At 37.9% G+C, this 15,018-nt stretch overlaps 1 protein-coding gene across 1 annotated transcript; it reads left to right on the forward strand.

Annotated features, from left to right (window-relative positions):
• The first annotated feature begins 1,060 nt into the window (after positions 1-1,060).
• LOC129350554 (dysbindin-A-like) lies at positions 1,061-9,712 on the forward strand. The gene is made up of 8 exons (XM_055017447.1): positions 1,061-1,140; positions 1,218-1,278; positions 2,530-2,662; positions 3,659-3,791; positions 4,254-4,276; positions 5,309-5,455; positions 7,015-7,143; positions 7,635-9,712. The coding sequence occupies exons 3-8, from the start codon at positions 2,551-2,553 to the stop codon at positions 7,880-7,882; spliced, it is 792 nt and encodes a 263-aa protein (XP_054873422.1). The 5' UTR covers positions 1,061-1,140; positions 1,218-1,278; positions 2,530-2,550; the 3' UTR covers positions 7,883-9,712.
• The last annotated feature ends 5,306 nt before the right edge of the window (positions 9,713-15,018 follow it).

Genomic DNA, 15,018 nt, shown 5'->3' on the forward strand with positions numbered 1-15,018 from the left:
TCCTGCTGCTCTGCATCGGACTGAATCCCCTAAGACAGATCATCACAAATGGTAGAATTACCATCAGCCTGTTCCTCTATATGGATGACATCAGCATGTGATAGCAGGACAGGAGTGATTTATAACTAGGATTTTTCATTAATGAGGATTACTGACAAAACTCTCCTCTGTTTACTGGGACATTGATTGAGATCAACAGCAGTTTGTCTCCTGCAGCTCCATCTGCTGTTCTTCTCCGTTTTCTTAATATTTCTCTGTTCATTGGGACATTCAGTAAAGCAAAACGTCCTCATATGTTGTTAATTTTCAACATGAAGACAACATAGAAGCAACTTGTAACTTTGCACATATAATGACAAAACTGTGTGCATCAGTTTTTGTGCTTCCACTAATTGAGACCACACCATCATGATATTTTGAAACACCAAAAAATTAAACCTTGTCTTGCCACAGATGAAATTCTGCTAATGTTAGAGGCCTCAAAATTGGTGAAATGTCATCAAAAGTAGGAAATATGAGTCATACCTATACATGCACGTGCAGGAGCTTTCTGGAGCCCCAGTACCAACCTTTATGCTTTCTTTATTTCATTTTCAGCATCCAGTGGTTAGATCCATTTGTTCATTTGGACTTGCTGGAAGCAATTTTGTCTGTGTCCTTGCCGAATTTCAAGTTTCTGGAGATACTAAGCCTTCAGAATGGCTTCCGAGTTGCACTGTTTTGTTTGAGGGTGAAAATCTAATAATTTCAAGGTGTGAACTCGTATGAAATTCAACCAAACTATTTTAGAAAACTTTGGGGTCCCATATAACCAATAAGTAAATTCTGTCTGAATCAATGTGGACTGATGCACTGTGAGCAATCAGGCCATAACTTCCTGCAACGACCACAGTATTCTGAATGTTTGAGGAATACTGTGTACCAACTATTGTACCAACAATACCAACTAACTATAATTCCTGGGGAAACTCTGTGTTTGTGTGGCTGAAAAGAAAATATGTGATTCCCGCTAAAGTGAATACAGTGACGCCACAAATTATCATGCTGTTACTTCTAAGACATTGTGTGATTCTGTTGTTTGTTGTTCAGGTTTGAAGAAAACCTTCCTCATTTCAGCACTGGACTGGAAATCCTTAACAGGTCTTTACAAACACACACACACAAACAAGTGATGTACATAAAGAGTGTGTTTATGTATGTAGAATTTGTTTCTCTAGGTATGAAGAGAGATGGTTTCTGCTCCATAAAAGAACTAAAGACTGTGCTCAGGCTGCAGAGGTATGAAGCATTTCTCCCTTTGACCTTGTTAGAGGTGCAATGTCACATCTTTAGATTCCTTTAATTCTTATTGGGTTGGGGTGTATCACTCTATCCCATGAGGTCTCCCTCCAAACCCACTCCTCCAAAACACTTGAGTTCAAATTGTCTGAGAACACTGGTAGTGGGAGGAGCGTGGTGTGTTTCATCATATCTAAACACACACAATTAAACTACATCACACATTCAAAAGTCCTGTTCAAAGCCAATAAAGACTAACATAAGATAAATGTCATCAAATGACATGAGCTCACAAATAGACTGCAGTGCTGTATGGTAGGGCTGCAGGTCTTATTCAGCATAATCAAGAACACTGACACTCATCATGTGCTGACATCGGTATTTAATGCATATTCTTTTAAAAAATCTGTTTTTTCTTCAGTGTCAGTGCAAAATTGTTGTATCATACTGTCAGTTTTTGGCAGATTATAACCAATGGTGGTGGCTGGAGAGTCCAACATGGTTAAATATAGAAGTTTTCAAAAACCCCAAAGCTTTGGGAGTATAGGAGTAGTTTAGAATATTTTAAAATAAAAGATGGTTTTTAACTGTGCAGGGTTTTGATAGCATACCACTGAAACACAGTGTCACACAGGAACACTGAGAGGAATTACATGAACACTATTTAGCATGGAGACACTGCTTCTTTGTGTCCACATACAGTATTTTAATACAGCTGAAATCCCAACAAGCTGCCTATATTTATATATTTCATTTCTGTTGTCAAACCGCAGACTGTGTATGAAATAGTTACTGCTATCAGGTAGAGCTGAAATAATTAATTGGTCAGTGTGCGGAAATTTTTGTCAGTTAATTGTCAAGTAAAGTTGCTAACTGCCTACAGCAGATTTGCTGCTTTTTAAGTTTTATCTTGTACACAGAATGTCTTTAGGCTTTGGGAGTATAAGACTTTATAAGAAAAATAATTATATAAATATATAATCCTGCCAACAACAAGAAGTTTACAAAATTTCATTGTAGAAATGGAAGGAAAATAAATATCCTTGATAATAGAAATACATTTTAAAAATACATTCTTAGCAACCTGACTACAAGTTTTAATTATTTTGAAGCAGTAAACAGGAGCTGCATTTAAACTGCTCAGTGGTTTTTACTTGCAACGTTAGCTGTCATAGTAAATGAGTTGACAGTGAGTCAACATTTACAGCAGTGTTTCTCTGTGCTCCGTCTCATCCTCTGTGCGTTTATTAGGCAGCAGATGGTGACATAGTGATGGTCTCAGCGCACTGGGAAAAAAGAAGAACGGCTCTGATACAACTACTGGAACAACTGAAAAGCTTACCAGCCTTTGTCAGCGAACTTGATGCCATCACTGCTAACATAGGTATGCAGTTTCTTTAAACCCAACCCCTCCAATGACCAATAATGGCAAATCTTTAAGTTCATCACATAACTACTGGTCTGATGCAATCTTAAGTGAACCTTTATTGTAGCAAAGAAGTTGTACAAGAGGGACTACCCCCTATAAATAATCCCAAAATAAATCTGTGGGAGAGTTCTGTAGGGTCAAAGATATGCCATAACACACATCCAATCGCTTCCCCAAAAAGCCAGTCATTCAGATTAGGATTGTAGGGAGAAATGTTAAGACATTGTTGTGGTGTCATTTAAGGAAATCCTGGGCAATCTCACAGTTGGATTAATTTCCAATTCTTGATGTTAGAAGCAATTTTAACCAATAAAAAAATAACAGTTTCAAACCACATAGTCCCATTCTCTGCCACCAGAACAGCAAAAGAAGCATCAAGTTAACTGCTGTTGATGACGGCTATTTTATATATTATTAATCATTTTAGATACTTAACGTTTAATAAGGCGTATACAATTTGAGTACGCCTAACATGGGGATTTTGAATGATCAGTTAATTTATAAAGGTAAAATATCATGCAACACCTGTATCAATGTGAAAAATCAATTGCTCACCAAACTTAACATCCTGGCTGTGCAACACTACACTTTCCTACAGATCAGCCTCTCACTGTGATGTAGACATTTTGGCCCACTTGTTTTTGTAGAGTTGTTTGGCAGTAATCAGGCCTGGGAGGGTATTCTCACTGGACTTTTAGAGCTGGTTCGAGAAAGTCAAAGTATGGTTCTTTTGTCACCTGTGCTCAGCTGATCAGTCATGCCATCAAGTGGGTTTGTTCAATCATTGATTTTGGAAAACTGCAGAAAAAAAAATGCTTTCCGTTGAGTAACTATATATGGTAGATTTTTTTTGGATAATTGTATTAAACTTTGCATGAGCTTAAAAGACAGAAATCCAAGTCTTATGAAGTTACTGGTTTCATTGTGTGCTTGTGTTTGTGTTGGTCACAGCTCATCTGGAGGGTGATTTTGAGGAGATGGAGAGCAGACTGGTATATCTGGAGACTCTGTGTTCTCAATGTGAGCAACAGACAGTCAAACAACATCATATCAACCAACTGGAAGTCTATAAGAAACAGAAGAGGTATGAAGTAATACTACTAGTAAATTTTATTTGTTGGTGCCTTTCAAAACGTCCAAGGACACCTTACAATACATCACGGATAATAACACAGTGATTAAGCATTAAGAATCAGCTCAAAGAGGATATGACATAAACTGATTTCAATTAAGCTGTAATATGAGGGTACTCCCAAATGTGAACGCTAATGAAAATTAACCTAATCAAAAGCAAAAGAGTTTCAACATCAGTGGTGCTTAAACCCCTAAACATAGCTGTAAGCAGTTCAACTGCACCAATTAAATTTTTAAAAAAATTAAAGGCTGAATTTTTTAATACTCTGAGCCTTGTCTGACTTACTCTTTCTATGTCTGAGCATGACATAAAAAACATAAAATCAGCTGTCAGAGAAATACAACAACATAATGCTGACTTGTCTGATGATGTTTGTGTTGTAATGTGAACTTTTTGTTTGTATTGTTACAGGAGGGAGGTGGAGTTGCTGGAAGGTGAGCTGCTGTTTATCATCATCATCATCAATTTCTGCATTTAGCAAATACGAAACAAACAAAATACAAGTCCAACTATCAGAATTCATATATATATATAAAAACATTGTGCATATTCTTGATTGAAATGCATTTTATGATATTGTATATACCTGAAGGTTTTTAAAAATGCTCACCTATTTGTTTTGTAGTTGGATGATTGACACTGTTTTCCTGAGAACAGTCCCTTACTGTTTGCCAGTAGGTCTTGTGCGGTAGTAATCCATGAAACAGCATGGACTTTGTCATTCACGGTGCAACATTTGTGCCTGGCCTTGTTCAGATTCATGATTGAAAACATCTTTGCATTACAGCTGAGCTGAGGACACGGCAAATGTCCTCGAATGCAGCATCCGGAAAATTTGCTCTCAGGCTACCGTTGCATTGAAGTTGTATTAACTCCATCTGAAGATGATGTGGTGCAGCGTTGATGTTGGTACTGAAAGAATTAGCAAAGAGAGAAAAAAGTCAGAAGTGCTGATTGAATTCGAGTATCGACCGGTTCACTTTGGTAATCAGGCGCAGCAAAAAGCACTTAAGACTGAAGGTATCCAGCTACCAGATTCTAGTGGCTACATGCTTTCAGTGCACAGGTAACAAAATTGAGATCCACTGTGGGACATGGATGCAGTGGTCACTGCACTTCTATAAATCAACTGAGAATTGTATTATAAGAAAATAATACTGCAGTCTCTCACAGACCACATAACATGATGCAATGGGCCAGAGTTTGACACACCTGGTCTAAACTGAAATTCAGCTCATAATTTGACAGTCACCTAGAAATTATTAAAAAATATCTAGAAATTACAAAGGACCAGGAAAAGGTCATCTGGAGTTCAAATTTTTGCTCATGCTTGATGGTTGAAAGTCAGTCCAGTATATGTATTTGAAGTGAGCCTTGAGACAGTCACCTCCCTTTCAGCCAATCAGATGCTACCATGCCTTAATTAGTCACTTACCTATTCTAAAATCATTTCTTTCTCTTTGCAGTTGAACTGAATTCAGAGCATGCTCATAAGGTGGCAGAGTTGGAGCAGGCAATGCAGCAAAAACTGAAAGAACGACAGAAAGTGTATGAAGAAGCCTTTATCCAGGACATGGAGCAATACCGGTCCACTGGATACCTACAGCATGCAGGTAGGCTGCTGGCCAGTAAAGACGGGAGCCCACTAATCATTTCCACACTGATGTTTGTAAGTTTGACAATTCGTGTTCATGTTTTGAAAACATAGGTGGGTAGAGTGTCCAAAAACCATTGAAGTAGAAGTATGGTCACTTGGTAAAAACAAGAACCCAAGTAGAAGTAGTCAATAAAATGACCGGTTAGTCAGAAAGCTGTCTGAATCTCAAGTAACCCAAGTGAAAGAATAATGATAATAATAAAACAGGAACACTGCTATCTTCTTCTTACTGCTGTCAGCATGGTACAGTGTCCTTAAACCTCGACAATTAAAGTTCACAGTGGCTTCTCCCCGTCCCTGCTGCTGAGATGTTGTTCTGATGGTGATGAGCCGTGCCTCGTGTTTAAGAGTCATAGTGATTGGAGTTCTGCCTAAAGAGTTCAGCGTTTTTGCCTCATGCCTTTAGAGTCTCAGGACTGCTTGATGTGAGGGCTGATGGAATGAGAAAACTATAGAATGCGGGACTGAATATTTTCTGAAGTCCCTGTAGAAGCCCCAGGTCCTACTTGCAACTATAAACCTCTACAGATCATTTGTGAATCCACAACATCCAAGTCTCCTTTGTCACATGGAAACTGTAGGAGTGGCCATATCAACCACAACTGTTGATGAAAATGTCTAAAAGGAGATAATGAAAAGATGTTTCATGATGAATTCAGTATTGATTATGGATGTGTTCTCTTCATCTTTACTTCAGGAGGATGATCTGAGGTTGAAGCATTGCATGTCTGCACTGAATAGTGTTATTCCATCTCAAATGATCAGGAACCTTCTGTTCAAACATCTCTGAATTTCTGAAAAACTTCTTTTATTGTGAACCATAGATATTTAAAATGGATTATGGGAATTTTTTGACTAATGTATCAAGTGTTTTTCTTGATGACATTTTTTAAAAAAATGCATATTGACCCACTTTCAGCTCCTTTTTTTTTTTTTTACATGTAGGAGTATGTTTGTATGATCTCAGGAAGGATAAAAGCCTCCAGTGTTCCCAGTTATTTGTCGTCATGCCATTGATAAGCATTCTGCTATTGTGGGCAACTAGATCAAATAATCCCCAACCATAGGTGAACTGAAATTTGAAAAAAAAGATATAAATCTACATGTACTGACACTTTAGCTCTGCATGTATTTCAGCTTGTGCCATTGATCTTGAAAGTCAAGTTTATTCCCAAAGGAACACAAAGCAGAGTGAATGCTTTTTGATACTATTAAATGGTTTCCAAGTGATCATTAGAATAAATTAACTACTTAAGTGTTGCTCGGATGACTGATTCAGATTATCACATGGTGCACAGTGTTCATCTAATGTGGCTGAGTGTATGTACTGTTTGTTGGCATTTTTCATATATGGAGCACCTGTCTAGAAACTGACAGTGTGTAGATTTGCACTGATGTGTTCAGGTGTATAGTATACGTGAAGAAAATTAAATGAGACTTTCACTTCCTAAAACAAGACTTAATTGCATGTGAAAGTAATTAAGTGTGCATGTTTGTGTATGTGCATGTTTGCAGAACCAGTAGGAGCTGATGTGTGTGTTCTGGACGAGATGACAGTAACTAATATGTTAGACCAGGAGGCTTTGGATGACTTTCTGAACTCCACTGGGGATGACATCAGTACTGGATCATCACTGACCTCAGGTAGCACATTTAACACATACAGTACCTGCAGAAATGTTGTGTATTATATGCTGTCCAAGCCTTAAAAGCTGTATCTGTTATTTATATACTTAATATTTGTTTTTGTGTTACATTGAAGAATTTAAGGATTTTACTTAGTTTGGCTGCTACACATTATGTTGAGTACATACACACAGTAAGTAGTCAGTTTAGTGTACAAATCTTCTCTCCAAATGAGACATAAATTATGGGAGGACCAGTTACTGGATTCTGGGGAGATGAGTCCTATACATGCTCTCAGAACAGGAGTAAAAATCAATGACAAGCCAGTATAATTTTAACATCACCTTCTTCCATGACTTTAAAAATGCAAAAACTTACAACTGATCTGTTTTCTTTGATATTCCAGCGCGCAAAACTCAGATATGACGGGCCAAACTTCTGAATTAATTGAAGTCCACTGAGAGTGACACTTACGTTACTCAGTAAAATTGGTGTGTTTTCTTTAACAGGTCCAGACTTCAGGTCCTGCTCTTCTGAATCTTTGAATCAAGCCTCTCCTACAAACATCCAAACATCCAACCAGGACGCAATGTGGCAGCAAGAAGAGGAAGTGGCCAATGGAGAGAGTGATAAGCCTGTGGTGCAATCAGATGAGGAGGATGTTCAACCAGATGTAGCTTTGGTTGTTATTCAGGATGTGGGCACAATCAAGGGCTCTGATGAGAGTGACTCTACAGGGGACCTACCCTCTGGGTGACCTAGCAAAGTCTAGGGTTGCCTGCCACCAAAGATTTTCTTCATCAGTTAGATGTCAGTCAAGGAATTACTCGACTAATCGTCACATATTTATGATAATTCATTTATCTGAATATAAAATATCTGAAATATTTTTGGGGAGCAAAAGAAAATGCTTTGAGTTCCAAGGCTAAGAGAGAATGTTTTGACACTGTGCTACTGTACAGAGAAATCCAAAACTGAAGCAAATAGTGAGCCTTTAAATTATATATATCACAAATGCATGCACAAAGTAAGCCACAGCAACAATGGCAAAGCTGGTAGACTGAGTCTGTATGTATTGGAAAAGCTACCAGGAATACTGGATATTTCGTTAGTAAACCTAATTATAGTGCAGCTTGTGCCGAGTCCCCAAGCACCTCATCCTTTATAAGTTATCACAGAAATCATAGGGCTCTACCCTTATGCTGCCAGCTGTCACTCGCTAGTCCATATGGGCCTCGGTAAAGAAGAACTTTTGCCTGACTTATCTCTGGGCCACCAGTTCCAGCTGTCAAGCCTAATGACTTACCTTGCTACAACCCTGGCCTTCTTGGGGTTGCTATTTACACTTCCTGTAATGCCTAACATTTGTAGTCATCATCTAATAACTTCAGGCAGCAGCCATCTAAAGGATAATGTCTGTCTGTGACTGACTATTTGTCTGCTTTTTTTTTTGTTTTTTTTTTTGCTCAGTTTAAGACTGATTGACTAAAACTCCCTTTATCAAGTCATATTGGTGCAATACTAGAGTGCAGCGCTAGCAACCACAACCTTTAAAACCCTTCAGCACTGAAACACTTACTACTACTGGTCCTTAAAAACACCCCCCTGGTGCTCTGTGTGCTGATCTGGCACACCTCTCAGTTCTTGAAAAGTTTTTATAGATCTCCAAAATGTCCATCAACAGTTCTTAAAGAATAAAATGAGTATATTCTATACTTTTCTACATGAAAAACAAATCATAAATTGAGCCAAACAACTGTTAGCTTTTCCAAAGCTACACAATTCTGCCAGAACATTAAAACCGCAGGCAGATGAAAAGATTAATATCGATCATCTTGTTACAATGAAGTCTAGTGCTGGAAATCCTTGGAATTGACACCTACCACCCACCTACACATTGTTTCTGACCAGTCACCCCAGTGATGGCAACAGTCTCACCTAGCAGGATGGTGTGTACTGCCATACTGCAACATCCTGCTCATGAACAGACCAAGAAAACACGACAAAGAGGTGTTGACCAGGCCTCCAAATGTCCCAGATCCCAGTCCAAATGAGCATTTTTGGGCTACACTCCAACAAGCCAATCGCCAACGTCCAACTCTGCAACCCAGAGGAGCCAAAAAAATCTCCCAATGTCCGGATAGCACAGGACAACCTCAGAGGTCCAACAGGACAAGGCTGTTTTGGTGGCATGAGAGAGATTTACACAAGATTAAGCAGGTGGTTTTAATGATGTGGCCACAATATCTTGTTTCTCTGTGTTACAGTGGTGTCCCAAAACTATTAAATACATCAATGATACAATAGTTATTTTACTCATAATAGCTCATTCATGGTATAGGTAGTCCATGGTGAACACTGAGTTTTCCAGCTGCTGCCAACAGAACAGGTAAATCAGAAAATGTTTAAAGACAGCACATCGTTGGTTTTGATCTTTCTGTTGTATATGTTGATAATACGAGCAAAACAATCTAGAATACCGTACTTGTTTGTATCTTCCTTTTATGCTGCCTCTTGGCCAGGTTGTCATTGTTAATGAGAACTGCTTCTCAGTTGACCTACTTGGTTAAATAAACGTTTAAATAAATGTTGTTAAACATTTTTGGGGTGGGCGGGGTTGTTTTTAATTTTTCTTTAGCTTGAGTTTTCTTGCTGTTACGGCTATTCATTTGAACCGTCTAATTGATAACTTAAAGTATAAACAGCATCACTTCAAACAGCTGGGTGATAAGTTAATGGGAAAACCTAAACCCTTGCCCCTCACTGGAGGGAGATCTGTTGACTTGTTTATAATGTGGGGGCATTTTTGCTGGCATGGATTGGGTCCAGCTGTCCACATACAGGGAATCAATACAAAGTTTTTTGACTGATCACCTTTAGCCTGTGATGAAACGTTTCTATCCTGGTTGTCTCTTCCAGGATGATGGTGACTCCATCTATAGGTCACAAGGGATCACTGAATGATTTATTGAGTATAAAAATGAGGTGATATGGCCTTGACGGTCACAACCCATCTAAATATAATTTTGTACTGATGTGCTCTCCATCATCAAAGCACCAAATGAGAGAACATCTTTTGGAAGAAAAGTGTTCTATAGAGCTTGAGAGAAGTAGCTTTTCTTGAAGCAAACACCTTCCTGAGACACTCTATGTTGGTTTTTCCTTTAATCTATATTGCCCCTTGTTTTATCCCTCTCACAATGGCAGAATGGAAATTTCCATATGGTGTAGCAACGTCTACACCATATGGTAATTTCTTTTTCATACAGTCTTTATCTTTCTCCACATTCTCCAGACTTTTTGTCCATTGCAGGGTTTGTTTTAACAGGTCATCATCCCTTCATCACAATACACAGAGCTGCTGGCAGTAACAACAATATAGAACTTCTGACTGGATAAAACCTCACGTTGTTGCAATGGACCCAGTTACAGGGTCCTTCTGAATGTAATATTTGCAATTTGCAATGCTCACTAAAGCATTTACAGGTGCTCTGAAGAAAATGTTTCTAGTTTAAATAGTGTATTACTTAAAGTACACCTACAAAGAAGACATGATCCTCAGTATTGTGTCCAGAAATTTGGAGATTTTAATTATTTGCAATTTATGTGCGGTATTCTACAACTATTCACCAACTGCACTGTTAGAGGTCTAATGTTGAGATTAAAACAGTGTTTCTCAAATAGTGGGGCGCGAGCGACTGGGAGGAAAAGGTCCGTCTGTACGGAACTAATTAGCTGAACTATTGTTTTAACGTCGGCCTGTTTTTCGCGGCGTACAACAATACTGAAGTTGCGCTGTTCAGACTCGGAAGTACTTATTCCCGAGAACAGGAGAACGCATCGTTAATGTGCAGTCGGAACACCAGCGTACTTGATGACGTCACGTGCTCGGCTCATCTACTCCGATTATTTTTATCAGCGATGTCAAACATACGGCCCACGGGCCAAAACCGGCCCGCCAGACGGTCCATTTCAGCCCGCGGGACGACTTTACAAATGATAAAAATTACAACGACAATTTAACTGTAAATTGTAAATTTGTAAAACTGTAAATTTAAAATAATTTATAGACCTTGACAGGTTATTTTGATCATTAAGTAAAATACTAGATTCTTCAGTTGCAGATTCCTGTGACTGAATGTTTTGTGTTTCTGTAGATAAACTGTTATCTGGCAGTTACAATGCACGTGTAAATGATGAACTGAGGCATAATAGGCTACTGTTGAAACTGAACTTGTTTTCCATACGAAATTTCAGGGTCATAATGTTTTGTAAGAAGATAGTTCATTAAATGTGAACATTTTCAGAATGTACTTTTCTTGAACTAAAATAAAGGAGGAAAGTTGGAGTTGTGGTTATTTATAGGTTATTATGCTGTGATTTTACTGGTGGGGCCCACTGGAGATCAGATTGGGCTTTATGTGGTCCCTGGACTAAAATGAGTTTGACACCCCTGATCTTTACTGTGAAAAACAACAAAATGGAATCAGATAAAATAACACGGCCCTGCATATTCATGTTTTCACAGTTCATATATATATATATATATATATATATATATATATATATATATATATATATATATATATATATATATATATATATATATATATATATATGTATATATATATATATATATATATATATATATATATATATATATATATATGTAGGCCGTGGAAGTTTTTTTGTCCTCCGAAGGTGGGCCCGACAGAAAAAATTTGAGAACCACTGGATTAAAATAAAGGGATTTAGTATTTCTTCCTTACACCCTGCATTTGTATATGTTTAACATATTGAAAACCATCCAGCGAGATCACCTTAAAATGTATTTAAAATTTGTAAATTAATATAAACAATATTGACAAGAAATATTTTGAGTTGCGTCTCAAATATTTCTTTAGAGGTGAACTGTGGACTTAAAATGCCAATATTTCTAACACCCTATCTACTGCCCTGGTTATGCTAGGAACGTTCAGACTTAGACAAACAGCACAGCACAATTACATTTCCAAAACAGAAAATCCCTCGTGTTGGTGAACAGGTGCAGAAACAATATTGGTGCTGCACAGAGAGGAGAGAGATGGGAAAATAGAAGAATTGATTAAAGGTCAGATTAGAAATGTCCTGCTGAGTTTTCTTTTTGGCCAAAATTTAAGTACATTCAAGGACTTGTTTACCATCTGTAAACCAAAAAGCATGATGCCAACCTGCTGACAGCAATGAGAAGCTCTTGTTTATTGTGTTTGGTTGGACAATATGAAATTGTCCAAAAACAGAAAATAGTGAGAGCAGCTGCTTTACAAGCACAGGACAACAGAGGTGGAATACAATATATACACTATGTGATTCGTATGGTAGAAGAGAGTTAAACTCTCAATGAGCTGGATGAAATGGTCAGACAAAAGAGGTTTTTGGGGAAATGCAGACAGATGTTCAATTGCTACGCTATATGTCAAAACAAGATTGAGAATGTGATTAAAAAAGTGAATTGGTTGATTTACATTTGAAGAAAAAACAGCTACATCTAACAACAAACTAAATACACTGTTGAGGCTGCCATTGTCAGTATTTGCCCCGATTTTGATGACAGCCACTATAATAATTTCTTACATATTAAATCAGCTACGATCTCTAAGACTTAGATAAAACTCTTGATGGAAATAACTGACAGAACTGTTTTTTGTGTTTTTCAATTTGTGTACTAGAGACTAAGGCTTTTAAATGAATTATGACAAAATTTTGGCTTGGGTTGATTGTTACGTTTGAGTGGAAGATTGCCGCCACTCCATCTCTTCTGCCTGCACTCCTGTGGATATTAAAATTTAAATGACTGCAGGGGTTCATTAATTAAGAATTGTAAATTCTTCATTCTGCAACCAGGTTTCATCGAGACACAGCAAGTCAATAAGACAATCAGTTATCAGATCATTAACTGAGATTTAGACAAATGTCCCTTATCGGTTCTAATGAAGTAAGAGAATTAATTTGAATTGGGTTCTTATGAACAGGTCCTCTTCTATTAATTTTACATTTATATAATCTCAGTCGGGCAGTTCTGTGAAATATATGATCATTGAGGTTAAAATGGAATAATTGTAATTATTTGGAAACATGAAATTAATACTAATGAGATGTATTGGTAATACATGTATACAAGAAAAGGCCCCGTGGATCAGCTCCATCTTTTAACACACTATAGAATCTCAGTATGCTGCCATATGTCCTTATGGTTGGTGGGAAACATTCTAACGGCCTCATCATTCAAATCACAAGACGTACAACAATTGTAAACAGAGTCTGCAAAGCTGATCACACGCCATGCGGTGATGCAGCTCATGACAGGAAGTGAGAATCCAGGACAAAGAACTTTATTGAGGCCAATACTTTCTGTGAAAATTATACTTGACCTCAAGACCTTGGTTTGTTGTAGGCTGCTGTCTGTGTAGAGTAATATCCTAAAGTGGACTGACAAGCACCAACTTGTTTGCCTTTTCTCAAATGTGTTAATATGATTTAGTGTAATGTAGTGTAATATTTTTTGGATACGATGTGCTAAAAATAAGAGATGATATAATTATGGCAAATGCTATTAGACTGAAAACCAGAAGTAAAACATATGTACTCAAAACATAATGGTGTAAACTTAAGGTATTATAACTTTTGACATATATTGGAATAATATACATGAAATCTATCACAAAATAATAAGGGTAAGATGTGGAGCAAAAAATCTGAACGTGTCTGAACATGTTCTGTGTAAAAGATGATCTCATGATAATGCGCATGTCTTCTGTAAAGTGAGATCTAGGGTGAAATATGATGACCTGACATCATGATCTGACCAATAGCTTGAGAAAAGTATAATGGTGTCAAAACTGTCACTCCTATCATACACCCTATAGGCGTGGAAAAATGACCAACGCTCACAGCATAAAAGTCTTTTTTATGCACAGCTCAGTAGCTCAGTATCTCTAGTTCTTCTTTGGGTGTTATCACTGCTAAGAATTACTCCTGGGTTTCTGTCGACAAATAAATCCTGCTGCCCACCGAATGCTGACTTCTCTTGGTGATTTTTTTGAAGATCTGAACATAGACTCTGGCCTGATTTGTAACTTAATTTACACTTCATCAGTAGCAGTAATTTAGTGATTGTAGTAGTCAGATGAAAATTTCACCATGAAATTGGTGAATTTAGCCCAGAGAACCAAAATCAGGATTTCCAAACCTGGGGTTGAACCTGTAACCATCACAGACACAGACAGTGCAGCATCTAGTTGAAGGTGAGCAGAAACCTGTCATCTGGAGTGCTGGTGTGAAGCTGGCTGCAGAAATGCTGTTTAACAAGTTATGTGTGAAGTCAGAAAGACCCAAAAGACAGAAGCAAGAACGAAAAAACATAACCTAGGAAAGAGCTATGTAGCTGTAAACGGGTTATAAGAGGAGATCTGGGTTTACAATGTGTGTGTAAAATAGGAAAAAAACAAAAAATGAATAAATAATAGCACACAGTGTTTCAGGCAAAGTGGAGCACACATTCATGCTGGTTTGAGAAATCTAACCCCGTGAGGAGAAAACAACTGACAGGAAAAGAAAAGGATAAAATCTCTTGGAGTCTCACTCCTGAATATGCAGATCCTGACACATTCCCACAGCAACAGCTACCACAATGCAAAGGCAGACGTGGCCAACAACAGGCTCGACAGAGCTGCAAAGGAGGTCAGAGGATCAAGCTGGCGATGGGAGAACAGAGGTGGCAGAACCAGGGCAAGGATGAGATGAACTGAGCAGAAACAAACAGCAAACGTGACTGATAAAGCAGTCACCATTTAACCCTTTAAGACCTACGATTGTGCAAGTCCGCCAGGACATATTTTTACATTTTTACATCCT

The sequence above is a fragment of the Amphiprion ocellaris genome, chromosome 14, assembly GCF_022539595.1.
Source record: "Amphiprion ocellaris isolate individual 3 ecotype Okinawa chromosome 14, ASM2253959v1, whole genome shotgun sequence".
Taxonomy (NCBI): domain Eukaryota; kingdom Metazoa; phylum Chordata; class Actinopteri; family Pomacentridae; genus Amphiprion; species Amphiprion ocellaris.

Bases quoted from the DNA above. Each gene is read 5' to 3' on its own strand.
- LOC129350554 (XM_055017447.1), top strand. From the start codon at position 2,551: ATGGTCTCAGCGCACTGGGAAAAAAGAAGAACGGCTCTGATACAACTA. The intron at 4,277-5,308 runs GTGAGCTGCTGT...TTCTCTTTGCAG, and splicing joins GGAGGTGGAGTTGCTGGAAG to TTGAACTGAATTCAGAGCAT. The intron at 7,144-7,634 runs GTAGCACATTTA...TTTCTTTAACAG, and splicing joins TGGATCATCACTGACCTCAG to GTCCAGACTTCAGGTCCTGC.